The following is a 27546-nucleotide window of genomic DNA, read 5'->3' on the forward strand; positions in this document are numbered from 1 at the left end:
CGTGGTGGGCCTGGCTCCTTAGACCTGAGCAGTCAGGGACCCGCTGCAGGCTCACACAAGAGGAGCAGCGTTGAGGAGGCCAAGGTGGCGGTGTTCTGTGATGAAGACCTTAGAAACCTAGCAAACAGCTGAGCAGCCTGTGTCCTTGGAAACAGCCTGCAGAACAGCCAGCAAAGGCATGTCCTTGCCTTGGACCTCATTGCTTCTCCTAGAAAAGGCGGGTTTCGGCCTCCTCCCCAGCCCCAGGGGTGGAATAACACTGAATAAAGCAGCCATAAAATAACTTCAGTCTTCACACCCACAATACTGAACACAAAAACCAGCCTTGGGGAAAAGGCGACCTGGGAGGAACTGGTATGCAGTTTGACGGCGAAGAGTCCAGGTGCGGGTAAAAGTGATTTATTTCTGGGGCACAGTAACAGCTATGTGACTTAGAACATTTCATTTACCCATCCCATCCATGTTGGGTTTTTTAAAAAGATTTTATTTATTTTTAGACAGAGGGGAAGGGAGGGAGAAAGAGAGGGGGAGAAACATCATTGGTTGCCTCCCCTGTGCCCCCTACTGGGGACATGGCCCGCAACCCAGGCATGTGCCCTGACTGGGAATGGAACTGGTGACCCTTTGGTTCACAGGCCGGCGCTCAGTCCACTGAGCCACACCAGCCAGGGCCCATCCACGTTTTGTGTCACAAAGACATACCAAGACTTTGGAAAAAATTCCAAAGGGGATTACATTGAAATCTGCTATTTCTTCACTTGTTTTGTGCTTGTCTTAAAGCGAACCAAATAAAACAGCTTTACAGCTTACTAAAACTCAAACTTGTCCTGCAAGGAAGGAGTTTAAACATTTCCACCTGTAAATCAGCAATGCAATGAGTCCACATCAGGAGACAGACCCAGGAGACAAACGCAGCTCTAAAATAAAGCTTGTCATGTCAAAAGAAAAAATATTAAAAAGAAATACCAAAAATAATAAAATAAAATAAAAGCTATTGCCAAAAGAAAGAAAGAAAAAGAGGGAAATCCAATTTATCTAGAGAGTGGCCCCTCTTCAGGACTGAGATCCCCAAATAACAAGGTACAATTTTGGGGGGCGGGGGGGGAAATAAGGCAAGGAAGAGCTCTGTCTGAAGCCATGCTAAGAATCCAGTTTAAAAAGGTGAACGGGCTCACAGACAGACATGTCGTCACTGTATCTCCGATGGCAGCAATGACCATGAATTAGAGGGCTGGGAGTGGATTCTCCTGGGGTGCGCCCTGGACAGCACCAACAGTACAGCCCAGTAACGCACAAGAAGAGCTTCCCCTGCCCTCACCAGTCTGCAGGAAACTTGCAGGAGTTGGAGCTGGTTTTCCATTGGGAGGTGCCTTACAGTCTCTGCCATAGCCCAGCCACCAAGTTCCTTCATGAACAAACCAGCCGAGATCTGCACAGCTGGACTCGTAACCCAGAACGAATGGGTGGACGCCACTCAGAGATGCCCAAGGACACAAGGTTTGTGCTCTGGCAACATCAAGTGCAACAGTAATTTCATGTCCATTGCACATGGGTGAATCACTTCTCCCCAAAACTCAAAGCAGTAGCTGGCTGGAAAAACCAGTAACAGTGAGAGGTAGCAGTAAGCCTCCATGACTAAGACTCATCCCAGCTCGCCTCTAACCACCCTGGAGTTTTCTGAGCACAAGGGTCTGGGTTGTGAGGTGCGGTTCAGGAGCCCCCGCCAGTAGAGGCCTGCGCTGGACCACGTATCCCTGAGTCAAACAGCGTGTCTGTCTGTGCATGCTGTGCCAAGGGGGTGAAGGCCGTGCAGGCAGGACCTCAGGATGATGTGCCCCTGCCACACCTCCACAGACCAGCACGGACACACCAGAGCGACAAGCGGAGCCCACACGTCGAGGCTGGAGCCCTGTGCTGCCCTCGTGATGTAAGAGAAACAGGTGGTACAAAAACCTGCAGACGCCAAAGCCTCCACTGGCCAACTGACTACCTGTTTCAAACATGATTTGATGCGATGAAGTTCAAGACCGCTTATCAGGATTTCTCAAACTTTTGCCCATGACCCACATTACATTCACATGGGTACACAGGCGCGCACACATGTAATAACACGTTTCATATGTACTTAGCCTGATTATGTGGTGTATGCTGCGAGACTTCCTGTTCCACTCCATTTCTGGTGTGACCCACTACACTGATCTTGTGACCCATCTGTGGATCCCAACTGCAGCTGGACAGAAACGGCCATGGAGTGGTCCAGAGAGCCCTGGGAGCCTGGTGGGACTTGCAGTCTTCTGGCAGGCAGGAGAAATCACTCCCTCCACCAAAGTAGCCAAGTTTCCTCTGCAGGTCACAGAACTCCAGCAGCAGCCCTATGTCGTCAGTGAATCACCAAGTGCCACCGTGAACACGGGTGACGGTGAAGAAGCTGGCTTCCCTGACCATCCTTAAAGCAAAGGCCTCCCACGCAGGTGAGACGACCCACGTGTTAAGCGGGCAACCACCGGGCAAGTTGGGACATCACTGACGGTGGCTTGGATTCATTCTTCAGGGGTTTCCCACGGGGGCACCACACTGTTGGCATCTCTGGATGAGGGCAATGAGCCTGGTGACGTCAGAGACAGCGGGGAACAGGGCCATGACACTGTCCACTTGATGGGGCGGGAAGATGCTGCAGAGCGCTGTGCGTGCACGCGCGCGCGAGTCCAGCTCACTGGCCTTGGCCCCTGTTGCGGACCCCAAGGGCCCCCACAAGGCGCCTTCACCCCAGCCCAACTGCGCCCCGGCTGAGCGTCCCGGGAATCCGGTGGCCCCACGTGGGAGGGCCCATGGGTCGGTAGGACCCCTTCGCTGGGATAGCAGGTCACTCTGCAGGTCCCCAGGGCAGTCCCCGGACCGGTCCCCAGTCTGCGCCTGGACCAATGGGCCTGATGGGCTCTGGGGATTCGGGAGGCCGGGCAGGGCTGGCAGGGACAGCGAAGCCCTAGGGGCCACCCAGTCGGAACAGCGCAACCTGGGCACAAGGCCGCAGCAGTGGCCCGTTGAGTGAGCCCCAGGGATTCCCGGGTCACCGTTCAAGGCGACCCGCGAGAGGCCGTCCTCGAGGGCCGCCACATCAGCGGGTTGCCTGGCTGGGGGTAGGCTGTGTGTGCCCGGCTCCCGAGGGCCATGCCAGGAGGCGGCGGGGACACCCCGGTGCTCCGGCCGGCCCCTTGGCCGCTCCTCATTGGCGCCCGCACCCCGCCAGGTCCGAGTTTGGGCGCGAAGCTCGTCAGCCACCGCCAGCTGCGCGTGGTGTGACCTCTCGGGGTGGTAGAACTTGCACTTGATGCCGTAGGTGCATTTTTTGCCTGGAAGGGACAGGGCAGAGAGAGGGCTCTGGGTGAGACCCCAGGCGGGAGAGGCTGTGCACCCAGTACGGTGGGCCCCGCGGCCTTTCTCCTCCGAGATGGTGCGGGTAAAGCTTCCAGGATTCAGAGTTATCAGGATTCTGCAGGATGGGGTGAGGGAAGTGCGCTGGGCGCAAGCAGGATGCACCAGGGTGCAGCGCCCGCCTCTTGCGGTATGGGGCACTGGGCACAGTGACTTGGTGTCAGGCGGGAGAGTGTTAATCTGGGGAGTTCCCTGTGGCCAGGGACGAGACCAAACGTCTGGATCCAATGACCACCGCCTCCACGCTCCCCGGGAACCTGTGGATAAGGCTAAGCTTGGGGTGGGGGAGGAAGGGGGCAGTGGGCACTTATGGCATAGGATTGTGTCTCCAGTGCTGCCTCAGTTTCCCTGTTTATCCACATCCCTGTGCTAACCATTGCCCTCTCCCTACAGACAGTCCTAACAGGTGATCAAGCAATTATCATCACAACTTCGGCACCTTTGAGAGTGAAAAGGGAGCAGGATGCGCAGACCTAAATGTATGTCACCTTAATTCTAACATGAAGTGACTCTACGGCTTTTTGAACTTCTATGGGCACAGAAGCCAAGGCCTGGGGACATTAGATAACTTGCCAAAGCAAGTTCGTGAGAGCTGCTGAGAAGGCTGGCTCCTCAGAGGGCTCTGGACAAAAGCCTTAACTCTTAACAGAAGGCCCTGACCTACGTCCCTAAGGCGGGGGGTGGGGGGGGACAGGAGGGGGGGAGCTGGATGGGACACAATGCACCAGGGTGAAGGGATGGAGAAAGGGGAGCCTGGGGGAGCACAAAGCCTCCCTGCTTCCCAGACAGGCTTTGCCCTGTGCACGACCCCTGTATCCCACCCCCCAAAAATACTTCCATACGACAGGCATCACGGACGTCAGTCCATCCTTACAATAACCCTGCCAGGAAACTGCCACTGGGACACAGGCCCTGAACAGGGCCCCTGAGACACAGGGTGTCACCCACCGTAAGGGCAGTGCTGCCAGGACGGCTCTGGGGGCTTTGGCTTCCGGCTCAGGAAGTTGCTCAGGGTGGGTCCCCGGCGGCCCAGGGGGTCGTCAGGAGGCATGAACCTGGAAAACAAGCACAGGGGGGCCACTGCAAGACCAACGGGGACTCAACAATTCCACCTGTGTGGCAAGCACCCAGCAAGGGAACGGCAGCACGAGGCACGGCCTCAGGCAGGCTTCCTGCCAGGGCTCTTCCCGCACCCAGGGGTCACGGCGCTGCAGCAGCATGGCCCTTCCTCTCACCGAACGCAGGCCCAGCGCACACAGATCTCAGGACAGCAGCCCCTGGGCCTCCTCCAAGACTTTCTCCCTGTGAGGTTCCAGCCGGCAGGACCAGGATCACCTAGCAAGTCCTTTTCAAATGTGGGTCCCTGGCCTCCTACCAGACCCACCTACTCAGAGTCTCGAGTTGTGCCGGAATCTGCATGTCAACAATGCCTATGTAATTTTTATCTTCTCAAATGGAGGCATAATTGCTCTAGGTCCCCTGGGTCATCGTCTGAAAGTGACTCTGAGCTGCTTCCCCTTGTCCTCAACAGAGAAAGTTGGACACCTCCGAGGGGCTACCAACAGCCCACTTCTGCAGTGTCACCCCACAGCTCTGGACATGCACAGGGTGGGGATCACTATTTACAGAGAGGTGGGAACACCCTCCGCGAGTCAGCAGAGCTGCGGATCCCAGCCTCCAGGCAGGCCCGAGCCTCCTTTGCAAAGCCGGGGCTCTGGGTGGGTTAGGCCTCAGCTCCCGGGCCACCTGACCTGGGCCATGAGCTCTGACCCACCCTGACCCCGCCTGCCCCTTCCCTCCACCCTGGCATTAAGTCTAACAAGGAAGGGAGTGCACCTTCAAGGGGCTCACAGCTCAAAGGCGAAAACAACATTCCACTTCTCGAGGAAAACTCCCCTGGCTTGGTGCCGTCCACTTTTTATATGAATACTTTTGTTCCCAGGGGACACTCCCAGGTCACAAACAGGCTCTGCTGGAGGGGTTGTGGATTCTAAATGGAGGGCCTATGTTTACAAGTTTGTGTCCCCCTAGGGTCCCACCCTGCAGACCCTGTCCACCAGGCTGGCCCAGAGCTGGGCGACCCCGGGCAGCCTCCGCAGCTCAGATCCCAGCTACACAACTGGCTTCTCAAAGTTGGGCCCCTGACCAAGAATCTGGGGAGCCGCCCACTGTGGTTATTAAAAGTTCCCAAAGACTTCACCTCCTGCTCTCTCCCGGCCTCGCAGCTGCCAGCCGGGTTAAGAGGGCCCTATGGACGTGCCCAGGGCACTGGGGTGGGCATCCTCGCCCGCAGGCAGGCGGGCGGGCTCTGCCTCTGGCAGCCAGGCGACCTCCTGGCAGACCCTCAGCAGAGGCCTGTGCGTCAAAAAAAACTTGGCCTGGGCCCCAGGCTGTCAGCAGGCCAGAGGCAGCCATGATCTCTCAGACCTCAGTGAGGGTTTTCTGAAACCCACAGTTACCAGACTTGCAAGATTCCTCCAGGCCTGAGCCGGGGAGAGGGAGCCACCAGCCTTGTGTATGTGGAAATGACCATGGGATCTACCACAGGGTAGCTGCCATGAACATCTGCCTGGGGCTCAGGGGGGTCCTCCACCTCTACAGCTGAGGGCCACGGGGTAGTGGGGGCCACAGCATTCCCTGGAGGCCTGTGTCCTGGCCTAGTCTGAGAATAACTGGGTACAATTCTCTCTAACCCCACGACCATCTCAGACATATGATTACTCTGAGTAGAGTTAATGCAGTATAAAGAATATTCAGCTCAGTGAGGTTGAGTGATTTCCCCATGACACAGAGCCAGTAAACGGCAGACCTTCAGTCTGAAGCCTCACCTCCTGCCTCCCAAATACCCAGCTCTTTCCACCATGCCAGGTTGCCTCTCGGGCTTCCGGGTTGGGGGCTGGTCTGCCATGTGCAAGTGGCCGAACCCAGCTGACATGTCGCCTCCTCTCTCCCCGTTCTCCTTGCCCCAGACTGCAGCCACTCCCTCATCTACAAGTAGTTACTGAGTGCCCATGATGTGCCAAGTACACACAGGCCATGGCACATGAGATACAGTGCCTGCCTTCACAGAGTCGGGGAGCTTGTCTCAAACCACATTCCCAAAAGCCAGTGGGAGAGCCCAGAATGAGGACCGAGCCCTCATGGCCTGGAACAGAAATAAGGTGGGAGTGAAGTCCCAACTTGCCGTGCCCTCCCCATCTCGTCCCACCCTGTACTAGTCTCAGACCCACACCGCCCTTGCAGGCCCCTAGCCCGTGCCCTCCACGTGCCTGAGCACATTTACAGTGGACCAGCCACTGCTTCCTTCCTCCCCAGCTTAGCTCGGTCAAGGGGCCCTCACCCAGCATCTGCTAATGTGTTTGTGCCTTGAGATTCTTGAGTAGCTGGTTAGTGCAGGATGGACCCGACCCAGGGGAACCAACCCAGGAGTTAGATGCACCAAGCAGGTTCTCTTGAAAATTTCAACCAAGAGGTACTGGAACAGAGTGAGTTCCACGATCCTGACAGCCCCGAAGAAGATGCTGCCTACTGCACTATAAATTCAAAACTTTAAAAGAAAAATAAAAGGAACACAAAAACAGTGGGGAAAAGTACAACAAAATTCAGATTTCCCCCCTAATGTCTGTTCCAGTGCTCTTACTTGAAGTATTAGATTCTTTAAAGATAAAAACAAAGTTTATGGTGCCCCAAGCCCATGCTTGGCCCACCTGCTGGGCATCTCTATGCCGGGCCAAATGGATGTGGACATGGGGACAGAAAGGTCACGGACAGCCAGGGCAACACAGCCCTGCGGGAGAGAGCTGGTTCCAAAAGAGAGGAGATCCAGAGACACAGAGATTGTGCAGCCTGGGGGATCGGAGAGGGCAACCTCAGACCAGTTGTCCCCAGGGCTGGGCATCCTTTGCTCCCAGCATGGTGTGCCTGTGACTGCCAGCCCCATGGGGCCTCGGCTAGGTGAAGCAGCTTTCTTCCCGTCACCCCCACCCCAGCCGTGCCAGGCCCCTTGGCCACCACCTACCGGTCGTTGACGAAGGAGAACATGAGCAGCCTCTGCTCGATGAACCATTTCCACTCGGGGTTCTCACTTTGCAGGTCACGGTAGTTGTCATTGGAGACAATGACGCCATCCCACTCATAGGCCAGCTTCACGATGTAGCGGTCATCGTAGCAGACCACGCGCTTGCCGTTCACCTTGCGAGATGGCGTGTACACGAGCACCTCCTGCCTCTCCAGCTCCTCCAGCACATGCTGTTCTGGGGGCCACAGGGCAGGGGACAACATGTAGCGGCTTTCTCAGAGGACTCCCCACCCCTACGGGTCATCATAAGATCACAGAGCACATTTGGGAACCCGGGGATCCCCTCGGAGCCAACTCCCGCCTCCCCCACCCTATAACTCAGCAAGCAGAAGAGTGGGGAGGTCTTGAGCAGAAAAGCCAGCTGCTGCTGGTCAAGAGGGCTCTTGGCTTCTCTCTGCCTCAGTCATTTAACACGGTGTCGGTGAGGTTTGGCCACAGTGACACGGTCACTGCTGTCAGCTTTGCGCATAAGTCTCTGGGTATAGAAATACAAGGGTTTTGCTAGGATGTCACTCTGGGAGTGATGGGGAAAGGCACTTTACAAGATAATCCCAGGCTGTTTTCCAAAGTGGTTACATCGGGTTATACCCAACAGCCCAACACAGCATCAAGACCAGTTGTCAACACCAGGCATTCTCAGGGTTTTTAATTTTAGCCAACTTGGTGGGTGTAAAGTGGCCTCTTCTTGTAGTTTTATTTTGCATTTCTGTAGTTACTAATGAGATTGAGCATCTTTTCATGTTTATTGGCCAATTTATATTTTCTCTGAAAGACCTATCATGCATTTTGCTCATCTGTCTATTGGTCTTGTCTTTGTCTTATTAATTTGGAGACATTCTCTAACATTCTCTAACATTCCAGACAGTCATCCTTCATCAGGAATATGAGATGTCTAGCATTTCCAGTTTGAGGCTCGCCTTTTCATTTTACTGTTCTTGTGGTAACACTAATGAACAGAAGCTTTTATTTTAATGTAGTCAAATTTATGAATCTTTCTCCCACACATTTGCACTTGCTGTGGCTTGTTTAAAAATTCCTTCCCTACCCCAAAATGATTTCCCCACTCTTCACCCACACTAGATTTAAATATTGCACAGCTGCTGCCAGCTGCTCAGACCATACAGAATAGGCTGCGGTGACCAGGTCATGGTGGAGAACTGGACACGAGCACGCGTGCCCTGCCTCTCATCATCCCACTGAACCGGCAGTGAAGAAGTACAAAGGGGGAGACGACACTTAATCACATTAAAAATGGGATTGGGAGCTCTGACTGGCGTGGCTCAATCGGTTGGGTCTCATTCCACAAAGCAAAAAGTCACCGGTTCAACTCCCAGTCAGGGCAAATGCCTGGGTTGTGGATTCAGTCGTGCAAAAGGCAACCGATTGATGTTTCTCTCCCTCTCTTTCTCCCTCTTTTCCCTTCCCTCTAAAAATAAACACATAAAATATTTTTTTAATATTTTATGGGCTTGGGGGCAGTGGTAAACCCAGGATTTGGACACATTGTTGGAAGACGGAAAGCAGAGAGGATCATATTGACCCTGCAGTGCAGAGGGAGCCACAGACCAGAATTTGCGCAGAGGCTGAAGAGAAACTGGAGCCGTTATCTCCAAAAAGCCCCAGGGCTCCACCTCGCAGTGGGAAGGGAGTCAGCAAAGCCAGGGTGGGGCTAACTGAAGGGCTACCCATGGGGCAGCTGCACCCCCCCTTTCCCTATGCCTGAGGAAAAGGGAAGCGGAGCTCTAACTGGCAAGAGGAGGTTCCCAGGTGGCCTTTGACCACCTAGAGCAGCAATTTTCAACCAGTGGGCTGCAAGAATTTTTAAATCAGGCATGTGCCGTGGCACACTGCATGACTAGTGGGTGTCAGGTATGGCACGTTTTAAAGATTCTTGTGGCACACTGGTTGAAAATCGCTGTCCTAGAGCAAAACCGTCACCATCGTGGCACCGGAACGTGTGGTGGCTGCGGGTGCTCAGCTGCCTGCCCGCCCTGTACCCGCAGCAGTCAGCGCTGCTGTCAGGGAAAGGTCCACATTCTGAGAGAGAAAGCCCATGGCAACTGCATATATATTTACATATATAAATAGTTAGTTAACCAATCTGATTTTTTATTCACAAGTAAAAACTGGCAACCAAAAGATCACCAGACTTTTTGAGAGGAAGACAAGAGAGCACAAAAAAAAAAAAAAAAATCTAGAAGTAGAGTGAACAAAGAGAACTGACCAGAGAAAAAATAAATATAACTTGTGGAACTTAAGATAATTTGTGAAAGTCTATAGAAATAGTGAAAAAGATACTGCATCCATAAGACAAAAATAGAATTTTATCTAAAAAATAGAGAATCCAAAAGAGAAGTAGAAGCAATTGGTAACCATTTATGGTATTAAAAACAGAAACTTTTGGTAAAAAGGCTGGAAGAAAAAGTCAAAGAAATCTCCTGAATCCCCAGGAGGTTAGCCCTACCCTCACTGACTTGGCTGAAACAAGGCTAAGGGCATAGCGTCTGACTTCTTGTTATATAGTTTTAAATATTCCTCTCTGAAAATAGAATTCAAAATAAAGAATTCCCTGGATCTCCATCTCCCCTTTGTTTTAATGAAGAGACTAGACTATGGACTCAATAAATAAATGCGGTATTAGCAGGCCAAACGAATGTCTCTCTCAGATCTTATATTCTATGGGGGGGTAGATACAGATCCAATCTTTCTGCAGTGTTAACAGTTGTAAAACATTATTTTTGGAACTTAACCATTCACACTAAAAATAAAGTAATTTGCTCATTCGACTATTCAACAACTACACATCGAGCACCTACTCAACGCCGGGTGTTATACTAGGGGAACACACACAGTCCGCGCCTTCGGGGAGCTCCTAGTCCAGTGAGGAGGACAGACATCAGCAAACGAATCGCCATGTGGGAAGCAGACTGTACGTAACTGTCGGGAGCGCTGCTGGGGAAAGGTGACTAGTACCTCGTGAGCACGCGTCTGCCCCCGCATACCTCTAATAGGGGTATCAGCTCTTGGCGGCTCTCTCCTCCAGGACGGCACAAAAACTTTGATGTAGGCGTGTCCTCTTTCCCTGAACCAGTCCACAGCCAGCTGGATGCCCCGGCAAGAGAAGGCTTCTTTATTTCCATGGCTATAATGGGAAAACAAAGAATCTGTAGAGACACAGAAAGGGTTTCTAGAGAGTGATTTCCCCCAGGAATATCCTGAATCATAGTCTCATCATCAATGGGAATCAGACAAAGCTACATTTTTAAAAATAGTTCACTCTTTGCACAAAATACATCTCTTAACTGGAACCACGTAACTTCTGCTAGTTTGTAGAGGGTCTCATGCTCCAGGGCGAGAGCATTCCAAGGACTAACTGACCCAATTCTTTTATTAACTGAAGCTAAGGATCAACATAAAATGGACGTGAGTAGCCATCTGCAGAATACTCTGACACTAAGAGAGTGTTGTAACCGTGTTATCGGTCTTCCCAAGTCCAAACAAGGAGGTCAATGTGCCCCATAAAGTCCACCAAAGACATCGATGATGGCAGGAAGGAGAGAGGGTTGTGAGAGGAGGCTCAAGACCAGGCAGAGCCTTGTGAGCCTTATTGAAGACTTTGCTTGCTCCTAAGAGGAATGAGAAGTCATAGAAGGGCTTTAAGATTGGGGGTACATGTGATATGATATGATGTGATCCGATGTATGTTTCAGAAAGTTCAATCTGGCAGCACAGAAGACAGTAAGTTGGAAGGGAGCAAGAGTGGGCATGGGGTACCAGTTAAGAAGCTGTTGTATTCATCAAGGCAAAAACAGATGGTGATTGGGCCGAATGTGTGTTGGTGCATAAGGGAGTAGGTGACTTGAGAGATATTTAGAAGGTAAAATCTCCAGAATGTGGTGATCGGATACAGACATCTGGCTTGTGTAACTGGACAGCAGGCTTTTCACTGAGACAGGGAATTCTGGAAGAGCACAGGGTTTAGAGGGAAAGATCCCAGGTTTGGTCATGGACAAATATTGAGTTGGAGACAGTGTGGGTACAGTGGGTTCAAGCAGCAGTTGAATCTGCCGCATGGAAAGAATTGCGTGGAGATAGAGTGGGAGGCCTAGAACTGGCCCTGGAGGAACTCTAGAACTCAACAGCTGGTTACAGGTAGAGGAGGACAATCTTGCAGAAAGAGAAAGGATGTGAACCAGAAGAGTGCTGCATCGCAGAAGTCATGGGAAGGAGGCAGCCGAACGCTGCTGCAAAGGACAGATGAGGCCTGAAAACAACCCTCGGACTTAGTCAGTGGAGGTCAGTGGTATTCTGCTGGATCAATTTGAGAGAATGAGAATGCAGAGTCAATTGGGCTTAGCTGTGGATGGGACGCAGCCTGGCCTCAAGATGAAATCACTCAGTGCCCACTGCCTCTAGCTCAGCTGCTTGCACCTCCTCCGGACCTTGTCCTGCTCATGCACCTTCCTCCACTCCCCCCACAGAGTCGCCTCACCAGCCTGTCCCCTCCTCTCAGTCAGTCCATCCCTCTCCTCCCTCAGGCCTCAGCTTCATCCCTGCTTTCTCAGGAAGGCATCTCCCCAACTCTAAAGCCTGTCAGATTCCCTGTTATGAGTCCTCCTAGCACCAGACTCCTTCCTATCTGGCACTCATTACAGTGGACAGTCACACTCGCCAGGGAAGGAATCAGATCTTGCCCTCTCTAAGTCACACATTCCTCTGGTCCCCATTGAGTTCCCAGCGCCTAGCACAGGGCCTGACATTTGATACGAACTGAATAAAAACATGTTGAATAAATAAATGACTGAGAAGAAGATGGTCTTGTGAGCAACTGGAGGAAAAGCTGCCCAGGTAAAGGGAAGAGCTCGTGCCTCAGCACAGCCTGGAAAGACCCTGATGCAGGCAAGACTTGGCATGTTTGGGGACCAAAAAGGGAACAGTGTGACCGGAGCCCCTGGATGAGCAAAGTGGACAGTCATAGGAGGTGAGATGGGAGAGGCAGGGTAGGCATGTGGAGAGCCAAGCGTCACCAGGACCCTCACACGCTCCCAAGAGGCCTGGCCTGCAGAAATGGCCTGTGGCCAGAGGAGGATAACACTTCAGGTCTTCCTTTCTGTGCTTTCTCTTGTCCGGGCCTCTACTGCTGTTTCCTCAGAGGGGATTAGGGCAGGTCCAGGTTTGTGAAGAGGAAAAGGGAGTGTTTGGGAACATGACCAAACAGTATTGGAAGTCAGGCTCGATGGAGACACAGAACTCTAAGTTCCTTCAGCTTCAGGAAATCAGGAACCAGGCCTGGCTGCCTACATCTGTTGTGTCTTCCAGTTTAGAGAAAACAGTCCTTTAGCCATTGCGGCTGAGCTGTGAGGCTTATGCAAACAGTAAGGAGAAAACATCAGTGGAGCTGTCTCTGTTGTTAAAAAATAAAATAAAATAAAAAGAGGAAGTGGGAAACTAGCCCCTTCCTCCCAGCAAAGTTGAAAAAAGAAAGGAGATGGAGGGAGGAGGAGGGAGGATCACACACAGGGTCCTCAACCCTGCATCCCCCAGGCTTGCTCCCTGTGACTGGGCCAAGAGGGGAGGGGAGATGGCAGAACATCAGGATGGGTGTGAAGAGGAGGCCGAAGGCTCGTGCCTCAGCACAGCCTGGGCATGCTGCAAGCCTCTCAGAAATCATGGTCTCAGTGGGCACAGCACCCCACAGGGTCGTGGGCTGCCTTGGAGGACATGGCTGACCCGTGAGCAGGAAGCAACATGCCTGCTCCCTTGCACGCCCCCAGACCTGGTGGGTTGCCTGAGGCTTGGCGATGGGTAAAGAGGCTCGTGGGAGGGACAGCCCTTTATGCCAGTGTGACTTAAAAGCCACCTGGGGCCAGTGACCATTCTGGAAGCCAGGCCAGCCCCGCCACTCTGCTACAGAGCCCAGGGAGGCCCCCAGACCCCCTCTTCCAGCCAATACCAGGTCTCAAAGCCCCCAGATGCCATTTGAGAGAGGACAGGGAGAGGGAGAGGAAACACAGAGCCGGAGTCCCCCAGAATTCAGAGACACGGAGACATCCCAAACTGGCAAATTTAAAGTTTTCCCCTCCCCACCACCTAAAAGGTGGGGAAGAGATTACATCTGTCCTAGAAAATAGCACCTATTCCCTGAGCACCCTGAAGCAGTAATGTGAACAACTGATGGCACCCCCCACCCCGAAACACATGCATCTCTGGCTGCAGGGAAGTCCATCCTCAGTCGGTTCTCAAGTACACATGTCACTACCACAATTTCTTTTAAAAACTGCTCCTTGATTGTTCTCTATTCTGTGACCACACCATTGAAAAGCCCATTTTCCTTCCCCAATACCTTTGATGAGCATGTGGTTGGGGGGCAGGGAGAGAAACTGATCCCAACCCTATGAGGGGGCAGAGGTGAGCGGGTGTGGGTTCTGGGGACTCCGGTCAGGACCCCAGCCGGCAGTGGCCCTGGCTGGGGGCATGTAGATGGGAGGGGTTCGGAGGTTCAGGAGTTCAAGAGTTCGGGAAGAGTCGCCCCCATCAGCCTCATGCAGCACGCACTGGCCCCATGGCCTCTCTGACACTAGACTCTACGATCCCTCAGCCAAGAGTCTCCAAAGGGCAGATGAGCTACACTGAGACCAGGGGAAGCCCACAGCCCATCACAGGCCTCTCTTCCCTCTCTCCCTAGGACATGTCCTCTCCTCCGGCTTTGATTACAGGCACAGGAGAGTCCAAGCTGACCCTCAGGCCCCCTAAGCTGGTCTGTGTGGAATAGAAGGTTTTCGTTCAGGTCCATCGTTCTGCAGGACTGAATTCCCACACACCCCACTCATAAGCCTCTGGTCTCTTTTGAGATGGGAAGATGGTCTATTCCATCCTTGCCACATTTTCTTTTTTTTTACCAACCTCAAAATCCCACTATGGCTACCCTATTTCTGGCCACAGAAAGCTCTGGGCAATTGCTAGCTTGAAGCCCTAAGTAGGAGCCAGCTCCTCGCCACATGGGGGTCCGTCCCTAAGAGGAGCTAGCAAAGGCCCCGGTCAAGCAATAAAGCTCACGGCCACCCCGGAAGCCCACTCCCCACATACAGAGAAACACCCACTCCAAAGGCAGCCTCCATTTGTGCTTCCCCCATGCACTCCAAGTCCGTTTGTGCACAACTACTTCACGTGGCTCTGGGCAGGGCACTCAGAGAGCGGCGAAGGAGCCAGACTCGCCCCTGCTTCTTGGAGCGCATCCTTAATATTCGCAGAGAGCCCTGTGTACCCGGCCACTTTGCACAGGAACCTCATTCAGTCATTACAACGAGCCCTTGAGGAAGTGACCTTCGCCCCATTTCACCCTTGAGGAAACCGAAGCAAAGAATGTGCCCAGCTCGCTGATCTGGCAGCAGACCTCAGAGCCTCATTCGTGGGGCTGCAAACGCTTGTCCCCCTGCCCACATGGATTCCACTTATCCCTTCCCCTCCCTGGTCTCTGTCCCTGTGACCCAGGCAGCAGCTTCTTGGGAGCCTAAGTTAGCTTAGTAATTAGCTTAGTGCTTATTACTAGTCACTGTGAACCAGTTTATCAGGCAACAGGCTGAGAGCCAGGCCCTGGGAAAAGGAAACAGGAGTGGCAGGGTTTGAATAAAGGGAGGGCCGTAAGGGGAAGTGGGTTGATGCCTAAGACAAATTTTGCCTACACGACAGTCGTGTGCAGGACAGCCACGATCAGGGTGTCACCATTTACAGTAACTAGACGATCTAATTGGGACACCGCTGCATCCTCAACTATTGCCCAAGATGTCTCTGCACAAGTGAGCGGCTCACGGAACAGGCCCTTTGAGGTATGACATGGAAGGGACCCCACTGTCTGTTTCGTATGTGGGGTCAAGTTGTAAGCACTCTGCACCTGGAGTGATGGCCCTTCTCACCGAGAGATCTGCCCCCCCCCCCCGCCCCGCCCAGGTCGGAAGGAAAAGACGGGGCCAGTGAGGGATGCTGTGAGCACCCTCATCCTACAAACGGAGGACTGGGTGCAGATTTAGGTCAGAGGCAAAGGCCAGCATTGGTCAGAGGAAACTGGCCCTCAGCCCAGGATCACACCTGCCACCAGGAACCCACTGAGAGGCGCCTGACCAAGACCTCCCACAGTGGGCCTGCATCTCTCACGGAAGATTCTTCCCTCCCAAAGAAGCCAGATTGCTGAGGTTAGAAACATAAACAACAGCAGCCCAAACCCCAAAAAAACCCTCTACCCCAAATGAGGACACATTCAAATGAAACCCTTGCCCGGGGTAGTAAGAGGATGTGAAATTATCAGGTGGATTTCCCCCACACTGGTCCTTCACATCATGCCTCTCCCAAATTTGCCTACAGAATGTGCAACACTAGTGCGCCTGCCTGCTCCAGGCACGGAAATGCTGGTGACAGTTGTCACGTGAGAACCAGTGTCCTTCCCAGTCACCGTGATGTGGCTTTTAATGTGCTTTCAATGAAAGCCAGCTTATTTTTAAAACCTGCCGGACATTTTCCTAAAGTCCAGGTATATAGTGACTCAGGTATTCGGCTCAATCTCCCTGTCTCACGCAGACACACACATGTACACCCCCTGAAGGTGTGGGGATTGTACTTGGAAGCCAGTCTCTGTGATGCTAGCCACTCAGAGCCACCATGCAATGCACCCTGATGCCCCAAGGGTCCCCGGAAGGTGGGCAGCAGCAGGAGAGGTGTCCTGGGCACCAGTTCTGCAGAAGGCACCTGGGCCCTGGTGAGGGATGGGAGGCTTAGCACATCCTGTCGGCAGCTTGCAAGTCCAAGTCCAGGGGTCACCACGGGCAGGCTCTGGCTCCAGGATAAATGCCTGAGACCCTTACCAGGGCTGGACATGCAGAAAGCCAGAGCTACACGGTGCTGCAGGAAATGCAGGACTTAGGAAAAAGCAAGGAATCCAGAGCCTGTACTTAGTGCTCTGTGACCTTGGCCCAGTTACTTACTCTCTCTGAACCTCCGTCGAAGGAGAAAAATGCATTCATTTCTGTCAAGCCATGCATAAAATAATCACCTTAATTCCTAGAATGTTAGAGATGAAAAACCATTTAAGATTATTAGTATTTAGTCTGACCTTAGAAGCACATAAACAGGGCTCAGAAAAGGCAAGTCACACCACAGTCACATGGCTGGTCAGCCAAAAGGCTAGAGCTGCCCAATAGGCACTCCCCACATGAGGTTATTTGCACTTCATTTCAAATTAATTCAAAAAATGAAAATTCATCTATTCAGTCACACCAGCCACACTGCAGGTGCCAGGGAGTCACAAGCAGCAAGTGGCCACCTAATGAGCAGCGCAGGTATAGAGCTTTCCGTCGTCACAGGGAGCTTCACGGGACAGCCCCAGGCTTGGGGTCAGAACTCAGATCTTCACACTCTCAGCCCCCTGCTCTGCCCCCGCCTCTGACCTGGCTCTGTATGTGAAACACAAGAGATTCATCAAAACTATGGGGCAGGCAGAAGGTCTGGCTTCCAGGTGCCCGTTTATGCACTCCCGACACTGCAACTTAGAATTCTCACTGGAGCTGACCCCTCCTTTATGAAATGACCAACGAAGCCACCAGTCCTGCGTATCAGAGCTGAATGGACTCCCTCTGCTGTTACAAGGAGGAGATGGAAGGGTTTTAGTTCGGTGGTACGGTTCTATTTAAATGACTTGACAACAGTACCTGTTTCATAACGCAGGCCCATCTGTGTGCTCCGAACACGTACATTCCTACAGGGCACTTGGCCAGTGACCCAGCTGCCAAGAAGAAACCCCAGGCTCACTGGGTTCAGCCACTAGGAACAGCCTCAGGCTGCACATTCTGGAGCTCTGAGGAGAGCAGCCCATGGAAGCTTCTACACAAGGTGGGATGGGTGGAGCACAGGGATGGAGGCCAGGATCTGACCGAGCCAGTGTTGACCTTGGCCAAGCCCATCTAGTCCCTTCCCGAGCTTCTTCCTCACTCAGCCAAGAAGGTCAGGTGTCCAAACTCTAACATTCTCTGTGCCAATGGAGGACCCGTGGCTTAGTGCCTCCCATAAAGCGTGACGTTATCTGTAGTTTCTCATGCTACATCAGTGGTTCTTTTTATGTGGGATATCACAGACCCTTTAAGTACCTACTGAAAGTTGTGGATCTTTTCCCCCAGAGAAATACATACATGAACACACATGACACATTTGTGTGTCATTTCAGGACACCACTGGCTTTGGCAATAAAAGGGGCCACAAGCCAAGGACTGCAGACAGCCTCTAGAAGCTGGAAAAAGCAAGAAGCTTCCAGAGGGAACATGGCTCTTGATTTCAGCCCACGGAGACCTATGCTGGACTTCTGAGAACACACTACAAATGCATGTGTTCTGGTTGGTTGAGGAGACTTGCAGGCAGCAGGTGTGTGTCAGATCTTTAATAATATCCTGAGTGATGATTTTCATTTGTACCTCACACAGACTGCACTGGAAGGGATCAAACCGATTACAATCGTGGGAGCTGTGGGACCAAGCAGATGCAACCAGGACACAGCATGCTCATGTGCAAATAGAGGATGTGGTTGCAATTTGAATTCCAAGCAGCAACAGAGACTTTCATCAAAAGAAAACTCTCCACCACCACCCTAGCATAGCAATTCCTAAAAAACGTCTGGTCCCCAGAGAGAATGCCTACACTTTCCTGCAGCACCTGAAGGAGTCTTTTCATCCTACAGCCATTCTACTCCTTTGATCTGGAATCTCAGAGCTTATAAAAACTCTGGCCTGGAAAGGTCATCAATTTCAGCAATATCGTCTTACATTTCTATTGATGCCCAGAGGGAGCCGTGCCAGATCAGACAGCGGCCAGGGCCCCTCTCATAACCCTTAGACCTTCCATCTAGGACCTCCAAAACCTACTGGATTCTTAAAAGTCCCTTATCTCCCCCAGAGATCTTGAGTAAAACAGGACCTCAGAGGCTGGCTGCAAGCCTGTGGTTGAAGGTTCTAGAGACCCCTGAGGTCCAGCTTCTAAGCCCTGGAGAAGGAAGGGCTCATTACCCACTCTGACCAAACCAAGCCCAGGGAGCACCGGCTGGCTGAAGCTGACCCCATGCACACCAGGCAGGGCGCATGGGAGCAGCCCCTGAGGCTGAGTCATCTTGGGGTGAGCCATTCCACACTTGGGTCCTGCCATGACAAATGCTAAATGCAACCAAGTCCCCAGGGAAAACCACCCAGCCTGTCAGCCAAAGGGTGCCCTCTTGATGCATTCAGTGCTGCCGATAACACAGTTTTTCTCGATTCCCACCCACAGCTCAGCTTTTGAAAAGGGAAGCGTATCTATTTGCAGCTGTGAGTGACCAATTTCCTATGGCTCTGCCCTTTGCCCCGCTGTCACTAAGCCAAGTAGTAGAATAATGCACTTGTTTGGGCGATGCCTCCTCCTCGCCCAGCGGGGAGTGTGGGGGAGGCTGCACAGATTCTCTCACAGCTGAACTTGGCCTCCAGGAAAGACAAGGCGGGGCACGACCTTCTCATCACCTAAACACACAGCTACTAACCACCATGTCTGCAGCCTCAGGCCGTGAGCTCACCTCTCCAACCTAGCTAGGAAACCACACCACCACCCCCTCTCTCACATAACCCCAGCAGAGGGCTTCCAACGAAGTTCAAATACATTTTCCCATCTGATTCTCACACCCTCGAGGGAAGCAGAAGTCCTATCTAGTGGCCTGTGTCTCAGCACCGGAAACTTAAGAAACGTGGCTTTCCCAGAATCACACAGCTGGTCGGGGACAGTATCCAGACAAGAAGCCGCTCCTCCCCAACTATCTGCTGCCTTCCCCACAAAAGGGCCTCTCTCGGGGTTAGTATGTTAACAGCTACCACTTGCTGAACCCTTGCTGTGTGGCAGGTACTGCCCTAGGCATGTTGGCAGCTCCCTTCTAGGGAGGTTTCATACCAACAGCACTGATGGAAAAAGTGAGGCTCAGGCAGGTTAAGTGACTGACTTAAGGCCACATAGCTACTAAGAGGTGGAAGAGGGATTCAAAGCCCCACCCACCAGCCCCAAGTTGTTTGGACCAAACCGCTGAAAAGAGGGACAATTCTCCCACCCCTCCACTACGGCTCGAAGAAAGCTACCTCATTGCCACGTTGCTGCCATCAATTACGATGGGTCTCAAGGAACTGGCTGGGTCTCCACAGTCTTCCTCAGGGTCAGTCCCCAGCCCACGCTGGACGGAGTCCAGGGTCCCGCAGGAGCCCCGGGGAACCAGCAGGGGCGCAGGGCTGCCCTGGTGGGCCCTGGGGCGGCTGCCAGTCTGGATCAGCTCCTGCAGCACGTCGTTGACCAGGGCGCCCTTGCCCAGTTTGTCCAGCACCCTGAGCACGTCCTCCCGGTTGTAGCCGAGCTTCAGGAAAAACTCCATCTTGCTTGAGTGCTCCATGCTGTGCCAGCCAGGCCCCCGGCAAGGGTACTGCCGCCCACTTCCTCCTGGCAGAGCTCCACCGGCATGAGCTAAAGAGAAAGAGCATCCATCAGGTGTTTTCTGGGCAGCCTGGCTGTCAGGTTACTGAGGGCAATTGATCTGTGCTCTCTCCACGCCTTATCTTTCAGGAAATCGTGTTGAGGACGCCTGGTCCCCTTGGGGGTTTTCAGTTGCTCAGTGTGGTTGGGCAGCACAGATGCAATCACACTGTTTTAACTAGCCCGCTCTCTCCCAGGCCTTCACCCCACCCAGCGCCTCCCCCACCACCCCTGCATCATGGCCAGAGGCACCAAGGGCCTCTGAGAAGGCCACCCAGGGCTCGGGACACTTGTACACAGGCTGAAGAAATGTTTCTTAGGCTCTGTTATGGGGTGACTTGTGTCCGCCCCAATTCATATTTTGAAGCCCTAAACTCCAATGCCCGAGATCGTGACTGTACTTGGAGATGGCGTCTTTAAAGAGGTGATTAAGTTAAAATGAGGTCATTAAGGTGGGCCCTGACCCAACATGACTGGTGTCCTGGTAAGAGGCGGAGATTCGGACACAGGTGGGTACAGAGAGAGGACCATGTGCAGACGCAAGGAGAAGGCAGCCGTCTACAAGCTAAGGAGAGAGGCCGCAGAAGAAACCGACCCTGCCCATGCGTTGATCTCAGATTCTAGCCTCCAAAACTGTGATACAATAATAATAATAAAATATTATTATAGAGTAGTATATATTATTATATAAAATACCATATATATGTCTCCAAGATAACCAAGTCTGTGGTGTTTTGTTATGATGGCCCTAGTAAACTAATATTGCTCCTTGGCTTAAACAGGGAAAAATGCCCCCTAGTAAATTCTATTCCCAGCAAATGCACCCGAATTCAGCTCTGTGTACTGGCTCAGCTCTCCCTAGCAATTAATTCAGACCATACCGAACCACTAGAATAAAAGATCCTAACCCAAATGTGATCCTTTCCCCCCAGGCATCACTGCCTGGCCTACATATTTCCGGGGATGGGGGGGAGGGCTTGTGCAGGCGGGGCCTGCAGCCAGATGTTTACAAAAAGAAGATGATTAAACCAATAGGAACACTCTGGACAGACTGGGTTCCCTTCTTACCTACTCACAAAGAGCTCCATCTTTCAAAAATCATTTTAAAAATTCAGAAATAATTATGAAAATAAATTTACTGTGAAAACCTGAAACAATGCAGAAGTGTAAGAACAAAGAGACATACTCTCTCTCCATATATACCCCAATCCCACCCGCCCCTCCCTCCGAGTGCTTGTGTGCGCCCTCCCAGCATTTTTTCTATGCATTTCCTTGCATATGTAATAGATACACACATATATTATTTAGGGGGATTGTTTTTGCACAAACAGTGTCATACTGTATTAATGTCGAGCAACTTGCTTTACTTAATAAAAATGAGTTTTGGAACTCTTTCCACACCTGTTTATCTGCAGTCCCTGTTTCTCTAGCATTTAGAACAGAGGCCTGGAACACCTGAACTTCAATGCATTTGTTGGATGGATGAATGGTTGGATGGATGGAGTTTAATCACATGTCAAATGATGAAAATTTAGACTGTCCGCCATTTTCCCTGGTTACAAACCATGCTCCATGGAACAGTTGTGCCCATTAATCTTGGTCTTGACCTTCAGTTTCTAGTCTCCCACTGGAGCTCCCTGCAGTATTCCCATCTCTCCTCTAGGTTCCCAGCTCGGCTTCTCATCCTCACGCTGAACCTCCCCCTATAGAGCTAGCACCCAAACAGAACCAAAAGGGACAAGGACTGGCAGGTGAAGAGCATTTCTCAGCCAACCTCCTGGACAGAGAGGCCTCTGCTGCCCCCATTTGCCACCCCCCTCTCTGCCTGGGCCCACTGACTGCTGGAACCCCCAAATGGCCCTCCACGGTCACAAGTGACGCCCTCCCTGCCAACTCCAACAGCAGCTTCCCATTCCTCGCCCTATACAACCTCCATTGCTTTTGACACTGTGGACCACTCCCTACCTTGTATTTTAAATCAAAAATGTTTGGAAAAGCTCCTGCTTGAAACTCTCTCTTCTCCCTTAGGTTGTACAACTTGTCCCGCGTCTCTTCCTAAATCTTTCCAGCTCTTTCCTTGGCCTCTGCTCACTTGTTCAATGGTGAGGTCCTGCCCAGGGCCTCTTCTCTTCCCCCTCATGCCCTCCACCAGCCCCTACATAAATGAGCGCACGACTGCTCTTCCGGCTCAGGCCCCTTGCTAAGCACCAGGCTCACACAGTTATGAATCTGTGACATAAGTGCCACACGTGTTATTTGAATGAAATGTTATGGGGACTCAGAACACTATAATTCACCAGACATTTGCTGAGTCTACTTCAGGGTGGTTCTCAAAGTGTGGTCCAGGGAAACCTGGGGTGGGGGGGGACCCAGGACCCTTTCCGAGAATTTGCAATGTTAAAAACTGTTTTCATAATAATGCTCTCCTCTCGTGAGTATACCATGAAATATTCCAGAGACTATATATCATGTGATACTCCAATAGTTTGATGCAGAAGCAGATATGAGATTCTAGCTATCTTCTATTAGGCCAGATACTGAAGAGATTTGCAAAAATGTACATTGGTGCCAGTCTTCTTATAAATTTTTTATTTTGGAAAATAGTTATTTTTCATAAAAATATGCCATTTATATTAATGTAATTCATTTATCATTTTTAAATAAATGAATGTATTTAATTTCTTAGTTTAGTTTCTAATAATGGATAGATAGATTAGATAGACAGATAGACAAACCCACGTAAACAAAAACTCTCTGGGGTCCTTAATAGTTTTTAAGAGTGAAAGGTTGATTGAAAACTGAAAAGATTTTTCTTAACTCCAGAGTTTTCCAGGAGGTATTTCCACATAGATGGGTCCATGTGGGTAGCCTAAAGACATGTCACCCAGGGCCCAGGACAGAGGCCCAGTGTCCTCCCTCCCTGAGTCTAGCCCTGTTGTACTCATCTCCTACTGCCCACCTGTCCCACCCAAGCCTCAGTCTCACCTTCTTCGTCCCATGCACAGTGCCCAGCAGCCACCTTCAAAGGGCTCCCTTCTGAAATCCCATCTGGTGCCGCCCCCATTTGTAGCCAGCACTGTATTTCTAGAACAAGTTTGACCATGTTGCCCACTGCTTAGAAATACCCTCTGAGCCCATGTTGACAGGAAAGGCACCAGTTCCTGAGCAGGCTGCTGAGCTGCCCCAAAGAAGCACAGGTCCCTGTGCACCTCACTGCCCACCACTGGCCCACCTGCTCTTTCTAGAGCCATGCTGAATCCCTCCCTGCTCCCCAAGTATTCCAGAACATTCTCACCACTGTGCTTCTGTTTATGCTTTCCTCTCCACCTGGAATGTGCTCTGGTTTGGCAAACTTCAAGATTCAGCCCAAATGCAACTCAAAGTGGTTGCTGCTAACTCCACAGACGGAATGAGTTACTCACAACTCCACCGGCCACTTTGCTCACACCTGTTATGACTCAGTGGATTCTGCATTCTGACTTATGTGCCTCAGAATCACCAATATCTGGCATAGTGCCTAGTCTGGCTGAGGAGTTTAATAGATTTTTCTTTCATAAATGTCAAAAGCTGAAATGATCTTTTCCTCATATATTTTTTTTCTTGGGTTCAGAATCTCATTGAATGGCATCTCCCAGAGGCCCAGAGAAGAAATCTCAGTCACCTTTGACTCTTCCGTTCTCTCACTTCTACATCCAATTGGCCATTAATTCTACTTCCTGGACATTTTCCATAACCATCCTCTCCTTCACACTCACAGCACCACCACCCTAGTTCGCTCATTCATTCATTCACTCATTCATGTAACAAATACTGATCACCCAGGAGGCACCCAGCACTGAGTTGCAACCCAGTTCTATAAAAACAAAATAATACAGTCTCGTTCCAATTCATTTACCTATTCAACCTATTTGGGAAAACAGAGAAAAAATGTAAACAATAAGCTGTAAGTTATGATGATAGACACAATAGTTCTGATATAAAAACATGTTTCCAAAACACAGGTGAGGAATGACTTATCTTCCTTTGAGGGAAAGGAGAGACCAGAAGGGCCCTCACAGACCTGGACACCAAAGGAGGAAGTGGCCCTTCCCAGTCCCAGCAGCGCCTCGTCCTCTCCCCCAGGGCTCCCGGAGGGCCCCCTTACCGAACGCCCACCCACATCTCCAATCAAGTTAGCGCACTGATCAAAGACGTCTATCTCTTGTCCAGAACGTCCACGTGCCTCCATCCTCTGCAGAGTGAAGGTCAACGGTCGGCAGCAAGAGAGCAAGGCCCGCCACCACTGGACCAGGCTCACTTTCCAATCTCCTTGGTCACATACCTCCAGTCCAGCCTCTCCTTCTTGTCTTGCTTAGTGACCAGTCCCTTCTCAGAATGCTGTTCCCTTGGGCTGGAGTCCAGCTGGGGTCCAATCTCCACGGAGGAAGAGGATGCTCCCTGGGCTGGCGGCCCAGCCTCACATCAGGAGTTGCTCACCGTCCCTGAAAGGCCCGTGGTCTCTCGGCTCTTCCCTCTACCTGGAGCACCGGCCCTCCTCCCCTCCGCTGGCCTTCCCAGTCTCCACAGCTCTAGTCCCACCCCGCCCCGCCCCGCCCCTAGCGCATGCGCGGGAGCACTTATTTGCGTAGGGAAGAATGAGAAGGCAAGAGAAAGGAAGACTGGGAGGAAGACAGGAAAGCAAGAAGGAACTGAAGTCACACAGAAGGAAAGAGCAGAAAGGCAGAAACAGGCAGCACGAACATAAAAGTTCACTTCACATGGTTGCTCACTGTTTCCACGCCGCTCTCGCGTAGAGACTCTGCCTTGAACTTCCCGTGATCCCTGGGGACTGAAGAAGCCGAGGCTCCGAGTGGAACAGAGTGAAGGGACCGTAGCTGGTCGGTGGCAGCGACTCCCGGTAAGTAGCTGCCAAAAACAACGTGCGGCCGTGAGCTGTGTTCAGGACGGAGGCAACGTCTCGCTGTTGCAGAGGTGGAAAATCCAGAGCATGGCCGGGGCAGGCGACTCCTCTCTGGTCCCAAATAGCCACGAGGAGAGTCCGTGTCGGTTTTGTAACTTTGCATTCTGGTAGGACAGAAACCTGAACATTCTCAAAATAAATTTTTTTAAAAAACTGGTGGTTTCACCTGGGGACAGGGGACGGGGTGGGGAGCACGAGGCCACGTGAGGCCAGCGCTTGGCACAGAGCGCGCAGGTTCCAACGGAGCTGCTTTGCTGAAGAGAATTAACTGAAAAAAATCCACCCACTTCGGAGGCTTTTTCTCCCCTTGAGACATTGAAATCAATTTCATTTCCTTTCGAACGTCTTCTAAACGAGGGAGAAACCTGGGGCTGTGGTCCGGAGCCTGCCCCGGTGCCCGGGTACGCCAGCCCCCCCCCCCCTTCGGCCCTGCCGGCCTTCAGGGTCTGAGCAGCAGCCCCGCCGGCGGCTTCTTTTTCCTTTCTATTTTTACGACCTGAAAGTGTGGGCAAGTTCATTTTAGTGTTCTTCCCCAATCTTGCCTGGAAGTCACAGCAGCGGTGACGGGTGACACGTAGCAAATCTTCAAAGTCCCCTCACCAGCGCTCGCCACTGCCGCCCGGGCCACTGTGGCGGCGCGTTCAACCTGAAGCCGGAGTCCGAGGTGACCGAACCCGACAGCACGGAAGGGAGGCACAGACCGAGAGGGAGGACAGGGGAGCCTCCCAGTGAGGAACCGTGGGGTCCGGGCCGGATCTGTTCCTTCCACAGTCGACCAGCCCAGACCACAGGTCTGTAAACGCTGACGGCAAGAGCCCCCCGGGAAACGAATAAAAGAGACACAGGAGGAGGAGGAAGTGAGAGAGTGAGATCTGTGGAGGGCCAGTCACTCCACTGCAAGGTGCTTCCTCACATGTTCTCTTTGGAAACCCTAACATCCCTGCAAGGCAGAAAGAGCCACCTCATTACTCCTGCTGCCGGTGAGAAAACCGAGGACAAGAGAGGGTTTGCTGAGTTACCCCGGATCCCACAGCTGATAAATGGGAGAGGCTAGACTCCCAAGAGCAGTGACTCCCGCTTTCTCCCAGGTCCGAGGGGCTACCGAGGGCAGCTCAGGGCCACAGGGCCCGGTGAACCCAGACATCAGCCCCAGAATGAGCAAGTTCAACACACGGCCCTGGGCCCCCAAGTCCATCCCTGCCCCCGCTCTGCCAGCTCCAGAGAAATCCACCCCACACGGCTCCCAGAGTCCACCCACTGAGATGCGGAGAAAGTCCTAAACAGAGTCCAGGCAGAAGCTTTGTGGTTCGGCTCAGCTCTGGAGCCCCTCAGTGGACTCAGTTGGACTTTGGGGAGGTCACAGGGAGGCAAAGACTTCAGCCCATGCCTGGGCTTTTATTTTATTTTTTAAGGGAATGAACAATTTTTAATTGTGATGAAATGTACATAACATAAAATGTACCACTTTAACTCTTTTTTAAGAGTACAGTTCAGTGGCATTAAGCAACCATCAGTACCAGCCATCTCCAGAACTTCTTCATTTTCCCCAGTGGAAACTCCGTACAAATTAAACACTAATTCTCTAGCCCCTCTCCCTCATCCCCTGGCAACCACCATTCTCCTTTTTGTCTCTCATGGAATCATACAGTATCTGTCCTTCTGTAACCGGCTTATTTCACTCAGCACCAAGTCTTCAAGTTTCACCTTTGTTGTAGTATGTGTCAGAATTTCCTTCCATTTTAAGGTTGAGTAATATTCCATTACGTGTGTTGTATATACCACATTTTGTTTGTGCATTCATCCGATGATGGACACTTGGGTTGCAGCCATCTCTGCGCTGTTATGAATAGCGCAGGTGTGAGTGTGGGTGGACTGGCCCAGCCTGGCCTTTTGTTTTTGCCTCGAACTTGTCCCCTGCTCTTCTGTGCCACTATGGGCTACTCCGGTGCACACGTGAGAATTTATAGCCCTGATCCTTAGCCCTGGGCAACTCCAAACCAAAGTTTAAAAAAAAAAACCCTCTACTATATTCCGCTCCCAACCTATTCACATGTTGGCACCCCCGAGCTGGCATCACTGGGCCTTGAAGAAGAGTTTATGACTTGGGGGGTATGGCTGAGGTTTCCAATGGTAGCAGAGAACTAGCCATCAGATGAAGATTCATTTCACTGTGCTCATATGCCTTCTTGAAGCCTACCGAGCCAGCCTCTAGAGGAGACGGTGTCTGGAGCTGCTGCCCTATGTTCCTGGTCTGCCAGGAGACTGGGCACCCCCACATCAATCTCTAGCCTAGAAGATGCCATCAGGAGCATGGAGGCAGGCTTCAAATGTGCCTGAGATCCTATACCTTCTGATTTCATAAAATGAAAACCCCTTTGAAGACTACAGCAGAATTTCTTACTTAAACCAAGGAGCTTCCTCTGATTAATCTTTTTCCCACGAAAGCCATCTTGAAATGAAAGACAACTTTGCTAAAACGAATAAGGATCTCACCTAAAGGAAATTTCAAGTGCTTACTATATTTTTATCTGAGCACTTAACAACAATTTAAGGTGTGGGAAAT

The 27546-nt window shown here is 51.8% G+C and overlaps 1 protein-coding gene across 1 annotated transcript; it reads right to left on the minus strand.

Annotated features, from left to right (window-relative positions):
• On the minus strand, positions 1–25784 carry ZC3H12D (zinc finger CCCH-type containing 12D). The gene is made up of 7 exons (XM_053914310.1): positions 24793–25784; positions 24345–24504; positions 19639–20014; positions 10513–10652; positions 7451–7685; positions 4381–4487; positions 1–3350 (listed from the first exon to the last, which is right to left on the minus strand). The coding sequence occupies exons 3-7, from the start codon at positions 19941–19943 to the stop codon at positions 2548–2550; spliced, it is 1590 nt and encodes a 529-aa protein (XP_053770285.1). The 5' UTR covers positions 19944–20014; positions 24345–24504; positions 24793–25784; the 3' UTR covers positions 1–2547.
• Positions 25785–27546: the final 1762 nt, after the last annotated feature.

This window comes from Desmodus rotundus, chromosome 11 (genome assembly GCF_022682495.2).
Source record: "Desmodus rotundus isolate HL8 chromosome 11, HLdesRot8A.1, whole genome shotgun sequence".
NCBI lineage: Eukaryota > Metazoa > Chordata > Mammalia > Chiroptera > Phyllostomidae > Desmodus > Desmodus rotundus.